Raw genomic sequence first — 18,402 nt, forward strand, 5'->3', positions numbered from 1 at the left:
ATGTGGAAAGAAGAGCACCAATTAGTTTGCACTGCCAACCAAGGCAGTATCCTAGTTAACATTTTTTCCATGAGTGAAATAGGAAACAAAGCAAAAATGAAACCATACTTTAAAATGTTTATTTATTTTACTTTCACACTAAACACAAATGAGTATTATTTGACCAAAGTCAGGATACAATGTATTTCCTCACATTACTGGCTGAGACAGTAAAACGAGAGCCCTTTTATATCCACTTGACACTGAAATATGTGCCATATAATGAGAATTTAATATCATGTCATACAACTGCCTGTACAGTTGTATTTGGAAGGTGAAGCGGGCGGCCTTGCTCTGTGACTCAAACCCTACATCATAGTGGGTGAGTAACATCCTACTGCTTGTAACGCTGTGACACAGGAGAATGCACACAGACATCAATCTTTGGCACTGATTACAAAGAGAGATTCTGGGTCAAAAACTCTGAGGAACTGCCAAGAATAGTGACAATGTTCCAGACAGAGCAATAGCACGTCTTCTTGTTTTATCTTTTTGGATCTTCTATTTTTATGTCCAAGGTCAGATCCAATTGTTTAATTGGAGGGGACGGGGAGTTGTCTCTCAGACATGATATCTCATTTCTGCTAGCACCACAAGAGTGTATCACAAGTTGCACTAAATAGCACCAGACACCTCCAAAACAACTCAGAAGAGTCCTGATCAAACATAGTAAACATCTATGAGCATCATCTTAAGTAGTCTTCACAGTCAGAGGGCAGCAGTTGTGCAGTTATGATCTTAAACTAATGCTGCTACCTTGGGTTAGATGAGCCATGCATATTTGCCTCCATTTGTTATAAAGACAGCTAGTGTGACCAGCTCAGTTAGAGATGCTCAGTTAGGTAAAGTTAATGCCATCCTGAATGTTCCTTTTTTTTCAGGAGAACTTCTAAGGTCAGGGGAGTGGTTGGGTTTGCACCAGGGTCTACATCCAACATGTTTCAGTCATTAAGTTTTGGAACGTCTCCTTTCCTCAAGTTCCTCCGTTGTTGACAACCAGTTTTGTAAGTAAGGTGGGTGGACTGATGCACTTCTTTTCACAAGCAGCTCATAATAGGTAAATATTTAATAATACAGATTCATACACAGTCCAAACAAATTCATTCACTGCCCAAGAAACAAAAGAACCTTTCAATTGCCAAAGAACTATTTCTGTATCACTGCTACACCTGGAGTTGAAAGTTTACTCTCACATCTTTAGCCTGCCTATAGACGTGTGTGCATGCACGTGTGTATACCAGTCATAAGCATTACCACTGTGAGATCATCAATAACATGCTGCTGTTCTTTGACTTGCAGTCTAAGGAATTCAATCTCTTGTTCCTCTCGTGTGCTGCTGAGATCATTCAAAGAGGTATGCCTCTTCAGCACTGGTTGTGCAGATAACTTCTCTTTCTACAAAAATCAAAATTGATGTAACTTAAAAAATTATTTTTAAAAAAATCAATAAATAACATTTAAAAAATTCAGAAGTGTGCTTAGAAATCAACAATTCTTTGGACTCATCAGTGCATGCCCTACTATGACAGAAGGTCTCTTTTTAGCAAAAATACTACATATACTATATGCCTCTGTTAATATCTCACAAAATTATCAGACAGGTGAACTCAAATTCAGCTCTGACTTCTGATCAAAAAAGGAGTGTTTATTAAAGCTGATTTTTTCAGTCATAGAATTTTATAGCCTCCACACACATTTTCTCTATCTGTGATCCTTTCCTTTAATCAGTGTGAATTGATACAACACAAAACACACACCCCTCTGAGTTTAGAATATGAATATTCAGCTGCATTGGTTGAATTTGACAATTTTACCGTCCCACTGCTAGGACTCTGAAATGTCTGTGTTAGAGTAAAAGCCTCAGGAGCACTTCCACTTCAACAGGTGTGCAGTAGGTTCAGAGATGATTACTTACCAATTCTGCATTGTCCCTTGATAGATTTTTTATTTTCTCTTCCATTCTCTGGATACTTTGCAACATATCATCATTTTTTTTGCTCATCCTCTTATTTTTTTCTACCAAAGGTTTCAGCTGACTTTCTGTCTCCCGTGACCTTTTCAGCTGAAAATTGGAAAGGGGCAAAGTCAGCTGTGCTGCAGTTTATAGTTGTGGGAGCAGAAATAAGAGTGATTTCACTTGCCTTCTTTCTTCAGTCAGTAAGCTTAGTTCTTGTAGTTAAGTGGCATCTGATATAGACAACTGCAGAACTTAGAACTACACAAGTGCAAACAAGACGGAGCTTTTTTGTACAGTCTACAAATACACTACATCTGGTCTGCATTTTGCTCTTGAAAAATTACTGCAATGACCCATAAAAGTGCTTTCATGCTGATACTACCCTATACAAGCTTCTTCTGACCAACTAGGTCTCTAGAGTAGTTGTTTTCACCAGTTTAGCTACTCCTTAGTAAGGACATTTTAAAACAGTCCCCTATACCCAATGTGTAATTAGAGCAATGAGAAAGTCAGCCAGAGGGCACAGATTCAGTCTCAGCATTCTGCTGACATTTTCAAGCTGCTCAATTTTGTTCCTGTGGTTTTATGATGTTAGACAATTATGAGAAGCAAATTACTGCCCTTTCTTGCATTTGTGTGTATTTAATAGTTCATTCTCCTCATTTCATTAATCTCTGATCTATTTAGTTTGTGAAAAATATCTATCTTTTCCAGTCCAAAGGTTTTAAAATTTACTGAGTTTTAACCAAAAAGAGAGAAATATACAATCTTTCTCCTGAGACATTTTCACTGAGTATTTAGCTTTCTGTTTCATTCTCAGGAGACTATTTTCCAAAGTACTTAATCAACCTTACTGGGTTTATGTAATGTTGTCTCATGATATGATTAAACCTTCTCCATATCTTTTCCACAAGACATTTCTCATGCCTCCGAGTCAAGCATCAGGAAGAACCACTTGACTCAGTCACGTGTGCCCTCCATCTAGAAGAACACTGAGACACAGAAGTTGGGTACTTCAGCATTGTTCAGAGATGTTTTGAATTACTTGTGTCCACAGAAAGGATTAGAAGGCTAAATTATATTGTCTTTAAATAACGCAGCCTTGAAAAAAAGGCATGATGTTCTTGAGAGTAGAGAGCTGAGAAAAGCAAGTATGCCACTAGAAGCAGGGAGAAACAAAACCAAACAAAAACCCCAAGTGCCCCAATGCTCAGTGTACACAATAGAATTGTTTTAGAATTAGATACCTAGATAGCACGAGAGAAAAATCCTCTCTAATTAGAATGAAAAGTGTTTTCTACTGGCACTAAAGTCAGGGCGTTCTAAGAGGACATGTGTAAAAAATTCCTACTGTTAAAACTCACCTCCCATCGCAGTCAATGGGAGTTTCACCATTACCCTCAGTACAACCAACTAAGTAGCAATGTAGGCTAATAAAATTCATTCTTAAAATTCATGTCACATCCTTTCTTTTTGTAAGTTACTATCACTCTCCTAGGATAATTTCACCTACTTAAGAGATTTCCCTTGAGAAATGGCAAATTTTTCAGCATAAGCACCAGAAAGCTTTATTAACTCCTAGGTAGCATAAGCACATCACAAAACCAATGGCAAAGATAAAAAGGATTAGCAGAGCAAGTTAAGTGCATAGATTCTGCATATTCTACACACTACCACAGGCAAGCTACCAGTCAATTGGATTACGATGACCTCAAAATAAATGGATAGGTTTGTTATATTTCTGGAACAAAAGAGATTCCCTCCATGTCTTTATGGTCACAAACTGAATTATTTCTATAGCAGTCTCGGTTATATTCATATATAATTGACCAAACCCAACCAGGACTAATTGGTAAATTATTTATGACGCTGACTTTCCAACATTAATTCTTTTACCACAAAGATGCTCTCCCAGTACGCCATCTGTGTTATTACTAATTAATTTACCAGTTCATTTCTTTCATCTGCTAAGAGAGTGTTTCTGTCTTCCAGCTTCCTTATTACAGCATTCAGCTCAGCAATTTTTAACTGAAATCTTCGCACATCTCGCTCATCCAAATGCTGCTCCTTCACATCAAAAAAGTACAGATAGAGAAAATTACTTTAAAATCAATATTTTACTATCCTTAATTCAGTATCATCTTCTAGCAAGTGGATTGTATACATTTAAGAAGTCTCACACATCAGTGCCTGGGAACTGCATTTGAATTACATGAAGCACTAAACAATAACATGCTGTGGAAATGCACTTGGGGCTTCCTAGTTCAAGAGAGACAGGGACCTGCTGTAAAGAGTCCAACGGAGAGCCATGAGGATGATTGGGGCTCTTGAGTATCTCCCTTATGGAGAGAGACTGAGAGACTTGGGGCTGTTTAGTCTGGAGAAGACTGAGAAGATCTGATGAATGTCTATAAACACCTGAGGGGTGTCTGTCAAGTGGATGGGGTCAATCTCTTTTTGGTAGTGCACAGTAATAGGACAATGAGCAACAGCTACAAACGTGAACATAGAAGGTTTCACTTCAACACAAGGAGAAACTTCTTTACAGTGGGGATGCTGAGCACTGGAACAGGCTGCCCAGAGAGGCTGTGGAGTCTCCTTCTCTGAAGGATTTCAAAACCCGCCTGGAAGCATTCCTGTGCAGATTACCCCAGGTAATCCTGCTTTGGCAGGGGGGTTGGACTCGATCACCTCTGGAAGTCCCTTCCAACCTCTGACGTAATGTGATTACATGGAAAGTGTCTACTCTTGAAATGTATGCAAAGATTTACAATGTAAAAAAAAACAAAAGGCAACTGGATTAAAAAAAAAAAAATCTTTCATGCATTACTAATTCTTTCACAATAGAATTCTTACTATCAGTCAAAGTGTTTCTAGAGCACAGGCCACAGATAAAAATTGTATGGTTCAAGTTTGGAGAAGTATTTCTATTTGTGATTCCCAAAGTTATGAAATTAATAGCAATTAAAATAAAGGTGTTCATAACTGATGCTCACAATGCAAATTATAGAAGTTCTATATTTATACATCTTCCAATATTATTTGAAATTCAAGACATCCAAGGTGCTTCTAAATCATCAAACAGCATAGTGCAGCACACAGCCATTTACCTTGAATCAGTCCTTGTGGTATTTTAAAAGTAACCACCAAGCCAGTGTGAACACCCAGGCAGCAATTATCTCTTGTGCTGAATGGTTGAAGAAAAGAGTTTTCTTACCGGGCTTCCCATCAGCTCGGTGATGTCCCCCACTCCTGCAGGAAGCTCTCTTTTAGGACTACTGTGGTATCGTTCTGCCTCCTTCACTTGGACAAGCTGCTCATCCAAAGCTTCTTTCTGAAGGAGCAGTTTCTGTGTGTGGCCTGCCTGGACACCAAGGTCCTTCTCCAGAGCCAGAATCACCCTGTCTTTACCTTTTATCTCATCCATCTGCAAAGAAATAAAGCAAGAAAGAAGATTCTGTAACATCTCCAAGTGTCTCACTGCATGCATACCCACAAACCTGCAAAAACAAAGTTCTGTTTCTCTCAGAATTATACCAGCACTGAAGTTGTGGGTGCTAAAAAGGAAGACACATCTCCTCTAAAGCCTCTTCCCCTCCCCTTAAAGAGTTTCAGCCTTCACTTGATCATGATCTCTCAGTGCAGTCCCAACTCAAAAGACAAACAAAACCAGATGCAAACATATGGTGTAACAGAATATGTAGACACTGAAATCATCCACTTCATCTGAGGGCACACACTTCCATAAGCTAAAATAAAAGTAATCTCCCTCCAGAGGGTGAGTACAAGACAAATACACCCTTTAAAACTCACCTGTTTTACAGCTTGAGCCATACACATTGTGTCTCATGTTGACTCCCTCTTCATTAGTGAAAAATGACACATGGTGAATTCACTTCACAGACATTTAAACATCAGTAACATACACACAAATGTAAACTTAAAATGTCAAGCATACCTATTCATGTGTTACAAGATTGAAATGAGGACTAGTCTCTGTATAGCAAAAAAGCAAATGCACACAGAATATCAGAATAAAGGGTAGGAAGAAATAGTTCTTAACCACCCTTTATGGCTACTGATCTGTGTTCATACATCCCCATACCAAATAAAGCATATTACTAGCAGTGATCCACTGCAGCTCTCATAGGGTTTGTTCCTTGCAGCCTCAGTGTTAAATTCACTTTGGTAGTGTTCCAAGTGCTAGAGGAAGTGACAATCTGCAGCAGTTACTGTAGAAACTGATTTCTTAGCAGAATATTAACCATTAACAACACATTTCCTGGAACTGCACTGTACCTTCTTCAGTTTGTTTAAACGTTTTCCTGGACAGCATAAACTGATGGAATTATAATGGTCTTATCTCCAAAATATTATTTGAAAGAATAAAAAAAAAATAAGAATCAAGAAATTGTTAAATTGTACATTTGTTGTTCATTGTAGTCCAACATCCATAGATGTCCTTTATGTGAATTTACACCCAAGGGGAAAAAACAAGAAATCAATGTTAGAATTAACTTTTAGATAAACCCAAGTGATGCACAATCAGATTATGCCATCAGATACAATCTGCTTCTTCAGCATTTTTGCCTTACTCCTTTCACTAACCTACAAAGCATGTGACACCAGTTTGTGTACACAGCCTGAGCAGCAAGAGATGGACTGCTTAACCAAGTCATGATCAAAGATAATAAGATCAGAACTGAAGTGAATAAGCTGTCCTAGGCTCCTTCTAAGTTCCAACTGGAACTTACAAAGATTGGCTCTGATGGGTATTTCTTTCCTGATTTGAGAAGGTTGCTGGGTCTCAATTTCTCATCCAGTAAACCAGTACATTGCTTTCCAGTATGTTAACTCAGATATATGAGACTTTTAGGTATGGCTAAAAGGGCTTGCAGGAAAAGAATGTAGATTTTATTAATGGAAGAACTTAGAACATGCAGAGTTTCAGAGGGACTATGAAGCAATGACAAAAATTAAGCAGCTGCCTCGTTTACTAAATGCTATCTGTCATGCACAGTGATTTATCACGGCCCCTCTGGGAGGGAGAAATGCACTGTAACTAAATACTGTGGGCAGCTTCACTTTCAATTACACAGGTGTTCACACTGAACATCTATGTAATTGAGACAGGAATTTGTCCATGCAAGGCATGCATGTAACAAGGAAGAACTGAGGTTATACAAGCAGCCTTGATTGTAGTTACTCAATTAGTAGCAGATTTTATACACTTCATATTTGCACAACTTGAATGGTAAATGGAATGACACAGCTTTTTAAGTTGGAAGGAAGAAGAGATTAACCTTTATATGGACTACTAGTTACTGAACCATAGCAGAAAGGACCTTTGGAAACAGCTGTGAGCAGTGAAATCACACCAGTGCCACCCTTCACACAAATATTCCATAGATCAAAGCAGAGGAGCAATGAGGCTGGTGAGGGGTTTGGAAAGCATGTCATACAAGGTGTGGCTGAGGAGCTGGGCTTGTTTAGTCAGGAGAAAGGCTATGGGGAGATCTTATTGCTCTCTACAACTACCTGAAAGAAGGTTATAGTGCAGCTATGTTGGTCTCTTCTCCCAGGTAATCAGTGATAGGATGAGAGGAAATGGGTTTCAGTTATACCAGGGGAGATTTAGACAGGGCATTAGGAAAAAACTTCTTTACTGTGAGAGTGGTGAGGAGTTGGAATAAGCTGCCTAGGAAGCTGATGGAGCTGTTCAAGAAGCATGTAGATGTGGTGCTTCAGGATGTACATTAGTGGTCATAGTAGCTGGGTTATGGATGGACTCAATGATCTGAAAGGTCTTTCGCATTCTTAATGATTCTAAGTTAAATCATATTTAATATCACATAAATTCATTCCAGGAGGCTGCTTTCTCAGTTTAAAACCAATTTTGCCCAGTGTATGTAGCTACCCAATATAACAGAGCCATGTGAACTCTTTTACATTCTGATGGGAATGGATTTTAAACTATTTTGGAATAGCCACATTTTTATTATGCACTTCAGCATGGTACAACATGACACCAAAAGTCTGTGATAGGAAGGCAGTGGAGCAACATATTTTCAGGTTAGAGGTTAGAACACATTTGTAATTGTATGTTTTAACAGGAAAAGTAGCAGAAATACACCGTGAAAGAGGATTTTAAAGAAAACAAGGTCATAGACAAGCAGTTGCAGAGGGAAATTACTGAGAAATCACCTTGGATAGCACAAATACCTCTGGAACTCTTGGTTAAAATTACAGCTTTCTAAAGTATCATTTCTTAACTAATGGGTTTTAGGGTTGTCAAGTGTTAGGTGTCAAACACAGCAATTGCCTGCATTACATCCATGAAGAGCAAACATTTATAGCCTGTGTCAGTATTCTAGATCCCTAAGAACAGGTATCTAACCACCTCCTAACAGACGAGAGAAATGAGCAGAAATAAATGTTGTAACAATATTTATCAAACATGAAAGAGAACCAAGCCAAAAAATCTCCCCTGCAAATTATCCCACACTTCAATAGCTACAGTGAAAGAAAGTCAGAGCCCCCTGGGGGAACTTTAGCCTCTCACAAAGTTGAAAGAGAAATTCCCAGGGAATTACAAGCTAGATCTATCAAGGCACTGACATACTCGGTTTTCAAAGTGGAAAAAGCCAGCTGCTGCACTGACAAATGTAAGACCTTCCTCTTCACCCATCCTTATCGAAGTTATCTCCCAGCCAACTGCTACAAAATTTACAGTGCTCTTCTCCAGAAGAAACTGAATTAATCTTTATGCTAAATGCTCGACACTGAAAATAAGGATATTTTGACAGAATACTGTTAATTACTAGGAAAAGCAAGTGCTGCTACTCAATTAAGCAATCAAAGACAGAACTATGTGGAATTTACACCATTTACATTTGTAGAGGAACAATTAAGACCTAGCAACAACTTCCCAAGCTGAAAGGCACCTGAAGGGAGGAATTAAAACATTGTGCATAGCATTCTCGACACCATGTATGAGGATTCTCTCACAGAGCCACCCATTGAAATAAACATTCAGCCAATTCTGGTGGCCCAGCATAAGGAGGAGACAGCACTGTTAGAGTGAGCCCAGAGGAGGATCACGGAAATGATCCAAGGGCTGGAGTACCTCTGCTATGAAGATAGGCTGAGGGAGCTGGGATTGTTCAGCCTACAGAAGAGAAGACTCCATGAGGACTTTACAGTTGCCTTCTAATACCTGAAGGGATCCTACAGGAAGCCTGGAGTTGGAGGTATCTAGCAATAGTACAAGTGGGAATGTTTTTTTAGCTAAGGCAGAGTAGGTTTAGACTGGATCTTAGAAGAAGTTCTTCAGTATCAAAGTGGTGAGACTGGAATAGATTGCCCAGGGACATTGTGGATGCCTTCTCCCCGGGGGCTTTCAAGACCAGGTTGAATCAGGCCTTGAGCAGCCAAGTCTGGTTGAGAAGCATCCCTGCCCATGGTGGAGAGGTTGGAGTAGATGATCTGTAAGGTCTCTTTCAACCTAAACCATTCTATGATTCCACAGAAAGATGCCTCCAGTGAAGAAGGGTTACAGACACAGGCAGATGGTACTTACTGTAAATTTCCATTTTTTAAAACCAAATAAACACTTTCTTCCAAAACCTTTTCCCATATAGGTTTGGGGTTTAAGTGTGTAGATTTCAGACTTAAGTAATACATTAAAAGTTTTGATAAATTATACAAGAAACACCACATGGGCAGAAAATTCCAGAACATACTGAAAGAGGTTTCTCACTTCTTTCTCAAAAGCACCTTGCATTATTGTAGCTGACTACAGCCTCTACTACTGAATTTCTCCTGTTATAAGTGTTCATTGACAGAGTTATAATGAACAAGAAGTCAAAGAGATGGAAAATCTTGAAGTTCTAAGTAACACACACCTCAGGAGATTTTTGTCCATGTGCCACAGCATATGTAACTTCTGTGGGTTTTTAATACTGTTCTATATTTTGCAAAGAGATATAAAAGTCAGATTTGTGACCTACCTACCATAAAAGAGTTCTTAGAAGAGAGTAAGATTAAATGCAAAATGCTGAGCCTGCACTATAAAAAGGTTTCATTAGATCTACTTAATTCAGGACACAAAAAAAAGGGCAAACAAAAAACCCAACAAACTAAGTCCTGGGTGGAATGGTGCCCTGACAGCTCCTGAGAGGACAAGCATAAATCTTTAGAGGACAGAAAGCAAAGTATCATTTGCAGTCCCAGAATGCTGGAGGTGGTAAAGGGTCTTTGCAGGCAACTAGCTCAGCCTTGGAATGCAGATGAAACTCATCTCAAACAGATGGCAAAACCCAGAGAAGCAGCCCACAATTTGATATCAGCAGCTGTGTGTGAAATACACGCAGGGTTGAGGGGCTGAAAGGTGCAAGCTACAGCAGGATCTGCCCAGCCATGCACAACTGCACACACTTGGGTGATTCAAAACTCAGCTTTCAAGTCTCTGAAGTCAAGATTTTGTTTGGGAATCAAAACTCCTGTGTATGTGCTTATTATAACTTCAGAATTTATTTTCCAGGCCATTTTACTGCTAGTTTAGAAAGATTATCAGTCAGATATACACGTGGAAAATAAAATGGTACCAAACGGAAGTGTTGTTTGATGATGAACTTTCTGTCCTACCATGTACAGACCATTTTAGGTCTTTTGCATTTTACAAAGATGAATAATACGAAATATTTGGGGCACTTGCTGATAGAAAATACTGCCTGATTTTTGATTTTAAACAAACAGCACAGTCTGCCATCTGTGCTGTGCCATAAACTCCATCCTAGGGTCTGACGAAGCGTGAAAGAAATCCTGCTGTCCTACTCCCTAAGTTTTCTGCTGCAACAAAAAAGATAAAAAACAATAAAAAAGGGACAATAAGACTGAAAATCAAATGACCTGGATACTGATGCAGAAGGAGCAAAGATGCCTTGTTTCAGGACAACTGGTTTCTCCAATAGAAATGTAAAAGGTCTCTGAGAAGTTAATTTTGCATCTCACCAATGTGTTCTTACTTTGCTGATCGAGCGATGCCTGACTGTTGTCAGCAGGACAAGAAAATATAGTGGAACAAGTGGGAAAGGAAAAGCCTGTTTATCAGATCTGTTGGGAAATTTCATCCTGGAAGGGCTTGGTTCACTCATATTCTATGGAAATACAAAACTTTGGATTTGGTTGCATGTGGCTGCATAGAGCCAACATTCATCTTTGCTGTAAGGAGAAGAAAGTAACAGAAATAGTAGCTTATGGTAACAACCAGCACTGATGAAAGACGTCACTGCAAAAGGCTGGTTTGGTATTTACGGGCACATTCAGCAATACACCAATACCTTCTACACACTGAAGTAAGCTTGCATCGCTCAATGAACTTACCAGCCTACGGATCTCTCTCTCACATTCCCGCTTGATTCTATTAGTCTCATCCTGATGGGACTGGTAAGCCGTACGCAGGTCTGCAGCTTTCATTTTATCTGCCTGCATAATGTTGTTCAAAGCTTCTTCAAGCTGCTTTTTGCCAGATTTTAGCTCCAAGATCTCCTGCTGCAACTTCATCCGCTCGCTATCGAATGCCTTGCGAGCCTCCTCCTTTGATTCGCTCAGCAGCGCTGTCTTCACTTTGTCAGCCGCCCCATCCCGCAGGACGTTGACTGTTGACTGCAAGCGCTGAATTTCACCGTCTTTGATTTTCACCATTCTCGATACCTCCTGCTCATGCTGCCGGATCAGTAGCTCTCTGACACTCTGAAGTTCCTTCATTTTCTCCTCGTGGAGCTTGGCTTTCAGTTCAGAAACATAGGCAGTGTGCTTGTGCTGCTCCTGCTCTCTTTCTTGCTTAACCTCTTGGATTTTCTCTCTCAGTTTACCCACCTGGAAGGTCAATGTAAAAATTGATTAGCAAGTGCCACCATGCTTTTAAAAGTCACCAAGGGAGCTTATTCTAAAACATTACTGAGAATTTATATGAGTATTCAAAACTAAAGGCTGCATATCTGATGCCTCCAACTCTAGTAAAGAAGTAGAGAACAAGGACTGGAAAAAGGCCATGTGTATGTGCAGGAATCTGCTATGAGGACCACAGAATCACAGAGTGATAGGATAAGAAGAATCTTTTGGAGATCCTCTAGTTCTACTCCCCTGCCAGAGAAGGTTCACGTAGAGCAGGTTGCACAAGACAGCATCCAGGTGGGTTTTGAATGACTGTAGAGATGGAGACTCTACCTCTTCTCTGGGCAGCCCATGCCAGTGCTCTAGCACCCTCAAAGTAGAGAAATTTTTCTTCATGTTCACTTGGAACTTCTTTTGTTCACGTTTGTGCCTGTTATCTCTTGTCCTGTCACTGTGCACCACTAAAATGTACTATTCCAAAGGAGTCCTCACAGATTCAGAGAATAAAATAAAACCAAGTAGCATCCAGTCTAGTTATTTCCTTATATTCTCCACCAACCACCCCAGATTACTCTCATCCATAACTCCTCTACTGCACCCTACAAGCAGATGGAAAATTAATGAAACAGAAAAGAGAATCACAGAATCATGGAATGGTTTTGTTGGAAAAGACCTTCAAGATCATCAAGCCCAACTATTATCTGACTCTACTAAGTCTGGTGCTAAGCCAAGTCCCTCAGCTTCATGTTGTGTTTGTTCTGGGAATACATTGTTTTTTAATTTCTCATTTATTTAAATGGGGAAGTCCTTATTAGATCTTGGGTAAACCTGAAAAATCAGGTTTACTCAAGGGGCCTCAGACTCCTGAGACTATTCACAATCCAAAGGCACTTCAAAAATATATAGGCCAGTGACTCAAAAGGTTGGAAAGGCAGTAGGAGAAAGGTCTTACAGCCTATTAGAGTAATACACACTGTGATGAAACCTCATTATAAAATGACACTTGGTAGGCTGCATGGAAAGTAACACTTTTTCCATGAGGGATTAGATATTCATTTAAAAGAAAGAGGGGGAGAAAAAAGGGGGGGAAAGAAAGGAGGGAATAACAGGAGAGAGACTTGCTTGTCAGTGACTGTATACCAGAAACACATGCAATTCATCATTTATAGTGTCAGTAACATCATTCTTCTACCCCTATCACAGCCTCCATACATGTATTTCTCATCTGAAACAAAATCAGAGGCAGACATTTCAAAGACTTGTGCTTTAAGCTTGAGTGGCAGCACAAAGATACGTACTAAAGAGTGTTTCATGGTAAAAGGAGGCTACCAAGCTGCAGGATGTTAGTCACTGTCACAGTATTCTTAGAGTGCTTGCATCTGTGCTGCACAAAGCTGGGATCTGTAGTCATACAGTGCATTTAATTCATGCTGAACCGAGCTAGAATTGCAGCTTGCCTCAGATTAGCACAGAAAGGATGGGAGATCTCTAGTAATACTCAGGCTGTCATTTACTATAAAAGTATAATGAAAACAAATATTGCTTTGCATGGTTCTGGATTCTACAGTTAAGACAAAATTAAAGTGTTAATTATAAACATTAATACAAGTCCAGGAAAGGTGCAGAAACCTTTGTTGTGCTTATTGAAAGCAAGTCGGATATAAATAGGCCCTTCTGTGTGTTTTCTTTAGGAAACAGAAAAGCCTCAGACATAACTCAGTCAATGAATTCAGAATTATTGCTTAAATTTAAGTGTGACCACAAAATGAAACCAAAATGTTACTCATCAAACCCTCAGCACTGGCCGCAAATTGAGTCTGAACTTCACCTGAGGTTTTCAGACAGTAGGGACAGAAGACTTTGCTTGACCAAAGACATTATAATCCTGCTATAATACACTAACTTTGAGAATTAAGGGACTCACAATCACCCTATTTTTAAAATATGACAAAATAAAATCAGGAAGAAGACAGGGTGGAGCAGGAGAGGGAGGAAAGGTATCAATATTTTCCTGAAAGTAATCTTCCAGATAGACTGTGGACAAAAACCATCTGGGAGAGCACTATAATTGTAGCTGTGAAAAAGGTAACAGCTCTGAATCAGACACCATCAGAAGCAGGTTTTTACTGCACAAATACTATTACTCTGTTCCAAGATGACTCAGACAACATGACACATCTTTAGGAAGATAGACAGATAGATTTATTTAAATATTATTCTCCCTAATTGGTAAGACTGACCATTGGAAATTATTTCTTCTGGTGGGATGAGTTTTAGTTTCAAGCCCATAGCAGACAGCATTAATTTTCAGTGTTTGCATTAGGGTACCCAATTCCACTGACAGCTTTAAGCCTCTTCCAGCCCTGCACATAGCATGGGGGTTTAATTGGACAATCGTTCAAGGTCCTTTCCAAGCCAAATCTTTTTATTATGCTATAACAAAGTTAGAACACTTACTTATTTACCTACTATCACAAGTAGATGAGTTTATAGTTGACTTTGCAAATGAACTGATATTCTTTATTTACTCAAATCTATTAGTTATTTCCATAGTGATGAGCAAAGGAAATTGAAATGAAAAAGCAAAGAACCCAGGAAAACATACTGCATAAAGGGGGATATAAATAAGACAAATATCTCTCCAGAACTACAGTACTTTAAAATTAGTCTCATTGTACATAAAGCATGAAGATGAAAACTAGTTTTCCACACAATACATCAAAGACTGTCTTCCTGAAAGCATCTTTGATAAATGAGAAACAGGTTCTGAAATTTTGGAGGAGCAGTGAGTCACACAAAATGCAATACTTGCTCAGCTTTTTTCATCTTTCACTGAACTGAGGGAAGACAACAACTAAATGCATCATTATTATCTAAAAGAACACACATTAAACCACTCAGAGTAACTGAATATTGTAATATATCACTAGTCATTTCACTTAAAAGCCTCAGCAAGAGCAACGTAAACAAGAATAAGAATCCTTGCAAACCCCTTGGATTTTCACATTGCACCTTAAACGCTTCCCATTCCTCATGACCCAGTAAAAAAGATGCATCCTAACACTCAAGATCTTTAAAAAGCCTTTTCTGTTACTGGTTTTTGGTCAGAGAAGATGGGAAGTTAGATTTATCTGTTAAGTCTTGCCTGAAAGCCATAAGCTGTCCTTCCCACAGTCCCTCCAACCCTCCCTCCCTCAAACTATGCAGATCTGCACATGTCTGGATTCCAGAGCAACTCACTGAATGAAAATAGTACAGTGGCATTTTCCCATATGCCTAATTTTCAGTTCCAAAAGGAAGTCAAATTCTAAAGTAATTTTTGGGGGGGTGTTAAATTTCCAGCATTTTTAAGTTTACTTTTAATGAAGAAAAATGTTGTTCTTCACAGGCAGAACATGAAGCATAAGCAACAAAATTAGTCAACAAGGAAACAAAATAAGGAAAAGAGAGGAACAAATAAAACGAGAGGAAAATGAACCCAAAGAAAGCCCAATGATGCAAATTGAAACAATTGTTCACTACCAACCAATCAATGCCCAGCCAGTCCACCAGCAGCAGCCCCACTGCCAACCTCCCCTTAGATTTATTCCTGAGCATGGTGTTATAGAATCATAGCATCATTAAGGCTCGAAAAGATTTCTAAGATCATCAAGTCCAATTATCAACCCAACACTACCATGCCCACTGAACCGTGTCCCTGAGTGCCATGCCTACATGTTTCTTAAACACCCCAAGGGATGGTGAGTCCACTACCTCCCTGGACAGTCTGTTCCAGTACCAAACCACTTCTACAGGAAAGAAATGCTGCCTAAGAACCAATATAAATTGGCCTTAGTACAACTCATCTATGGTATGGATTACTTCTTTGGTCTGTTTGGGTCAGCTGTCCCAGCTGTGTCCCCTCTCAACTTCATGTGCACCTCCAGTCTACTTGCTGATGGAGCGATGCGAGAAGCAAAAATTGCCTTGACAATGCAAGCACTGCTCAGCAGTGATTAAAACATCCCTGTGTTATCAACACTGCTGCCAACAATGCTGATGCCAAAACATAGCCCCATACTAGCTACTATGGCTACTATTGCAGCCAAAACCAATACACTCAGTCACCCGTTTACCATTCCCATCTCCCTCTACTGCTTGCTTCTATGGTCTTCATTGTTCCTTCTCCATAGCAAAAAGCCTCCTGTGCTCACTTTCTATTCTCTCCACTTCCATAAATATCCTCTTCTTGCATACCCACTTCCAGTAAAAAAAATAAATAAATTTAAAGAACTCTTTAGAAAGAATAAATAATCAAGGCATTACACCTACTGCATTTTTTCCTGCCTCAAGAGTTTCCACATCTGATAATCTTTTAACCTAACCTCTCAAGATTATGTGATGATGATCACAGAAAATGTGTTCCTGTTCTTATCAGCATACACAACACTTATCTCTTTTCCCTGTGCTATATGTGGATCACATAGTAACTTCTGAAGACTCTGGTGATTGTCCTTTTCTTCCAGATTTAACTAGCTGTGGTCTATAATTTGATGAAATTATTTTTAAAGGCTTTACTACAGCTCTGAGAAGAATTTTCCATTGTAACATTAGACTTCTGCAGGATCTCTTCCACTGCACTCTCTGTCAGTCTCTTCCAACATGATGCCATCTAAAAGGTTTAATGATTGTACTTTATTGTGAATTCTTTCAAATTAATGATAATCATTGCTTAATAATTGTCTGTTGATGTCTCGCTCCTCTCCAGGAGCTGTTTCACTTGAGTTAGAAACTGCATTATCATGTCTAGCATCTTCACTCACTTAATGGTTTTGAATTCCAATTGAAATGACACTGCCAAATTTATTCTTAATAACTTTTCTACTTGCTATCCAGTGTTTGACAGATGCCCTAAATTCTCTTGTTTAATGATTTTCAGTATTGAGAATTGACATTTCCATACCAAGTGTAGAGAACAGCTGAATCCAAACGTCCTTCAACTGCTGCCAGGCAACAACCTACCCAATGGGGTGTGTGTCCTTGTGGTAGTAGCAGGACATCACCCATTTTCCTCCTCCAGGAGGGTTGCCATATTTCATTCCCAGTATCCTACTACCTCCTTGCTTTTCAGTACACTCCTTACAGTTCAGTAAGTGAACTGTCTCCTTTCTCATTACCTACATAGCAGACTGGAGTAAGATTCATTTATTTATTTATCCAGCATACATGGATTCTATAGTCGACAGCTGTATTTAGAGCTCTTCCACACATATTGGCCGTAACTCTTCTCCATGTGACTTTTTTAATCCCCAGTAAATAAAGCTTTTTTAATTTCATACTCATTTCCATTTGTGATGTCTCTCATAAATTAGAAGCTTCTTCCTCAGCTAAATCTTCAGCGTAGGCATATACATGAGGGACAAAATAATTTAGGAGAATTAAATTAAATCAATTGGCCCCACAAGAGTTTGTTACCTTTCCTAACACAGTTTATGTCCCACAGGCCACAGAGCTGTCTGCTATAGCAGCTTCAAGATATTCTTACCTCTGTGCCAATAAAGCCATCTAATTTATTTAGAATTCTCCAGGCAGAGTGGTTTCACTCTTCTGGTACCAAGCTGTCATTTCTGTTGGTTTTGGTACTCATTTTTAAACTGAAGTCTAAAGAGGAAAATCTATGTGCTTTTAATTTATTCATCTTGTCTGTCAAGGCATCCTATGTAACTGCTGCACAGAGCGCACCCTGCTTCCCTGATGGTGGGAAATAAACTACACAACTCAACTTCAGTAAAATGAATTAGAGCAAGCAGCACAGCAAAGATATGAGATAGAGCCTGAAGACCTCTTTCTCCCCATCCTCCCAGAAATGTACTCCAACATGCTGCGGATTTTACTACAGGCTACAGTGTGTATTCAGTAGGATTTTAGAGCACACTGGCTGCAGTTTCCTCTTTTATGGTCATCTACACATTACATATATGTGTTCCTTTGATTACTCAAATACCTGTTGAACACATGCCCAGATGGTTAAACAGTGATGGGTCTGATTCATTAGCAATCGGATGCATCATTAAACAGCTCAGAGCAATGGCACATATAGCCTCAGCAGATCAAATCAAGACTCTTACACAGATGATTTCCAGTTAATTTAAATTCTCCATAGGCATTTACACTGGTATGTTTTGAATATGCTGCTGATGTTTGACTTTGAAAGCATTTTTTTTTCCCAACATGCAGTTTTCAGTGCTCAGATCAAACACAAACCTCCCTTGTTCCCTTTATGTTACCTTTAAACTGAAGATGCCTTTAAGCTAGTGCTGTTTGTATTGCTGTGGCTGCAGATTTCACTGACTGGATGTTTGGGGATATTTACTTCCTTTTGCACACTGTTTAAAACAGTTGGCACCAGTTCTAGCCCCTCAGTGGTTCTCCTGATTTCACTTCATCACTTTTTCTTTTTAATGTATATGCATTTTAATACTGAATTAGTTTGAGATCCAAAGTCTGCTGGTTCCTAACAGCAATTCTGT

The 18,402-nt window shown here is 39.2% G+C and overlaps 1 protein-coding gene across 1 annotated transcript in view; it reads right to left on the minus strand.

Moving 5' to 3' along the window:
* Positions 1-18,402, minus strand: part of JAKMIP1 (janus kinase and microtubule interacting protein 1) — a 182,588-nt gene that overhangs the window by 119,917 nt on the left and 44,269 nt on the right. Inside the window, exons 4-8 of the mRNA XM_064151471.1 lie at positions 11,381-11,875; positions 5,214-5,423; positions 3,944-4,063; positions 1,955-2,101; positions 1,294-1,434 (exon numbers count right to left, since the gene is read on the minus strand). Of these exons, the coding sequence (XP_064007541.1) occupies positions 1,294-1,434; positions 1,955-2,101; positions 3,944-4,063; positions 5,214-5,423; positions 11,381-11,875 (1,113 nt within the window). The remainder of the gene's footprint in view (positions 1-1,293; positions 1,435-1,954; positions 2,102-3,943; positions 4,064-5,213; positions 5,424-11,380; positions 11,876-18,402) is intronic.

The sequence above is a fragment of the Pogoniulus pusillus genome, chromosome 11 (genome assembly GCF_015220805.1).
Source record: "Pogoniulus pusillus isolate bPogPus1 chromosome 11, bPogPus1.pri, whole genome shotgun sequence".
Taxonomy (NCBI): domain Eukaryota; kingdom Metazoa; phylum Chordata; class Aves; order Piciformes; family Lybiidae; genus Pogoniulus; species Pogoniulus pusillus.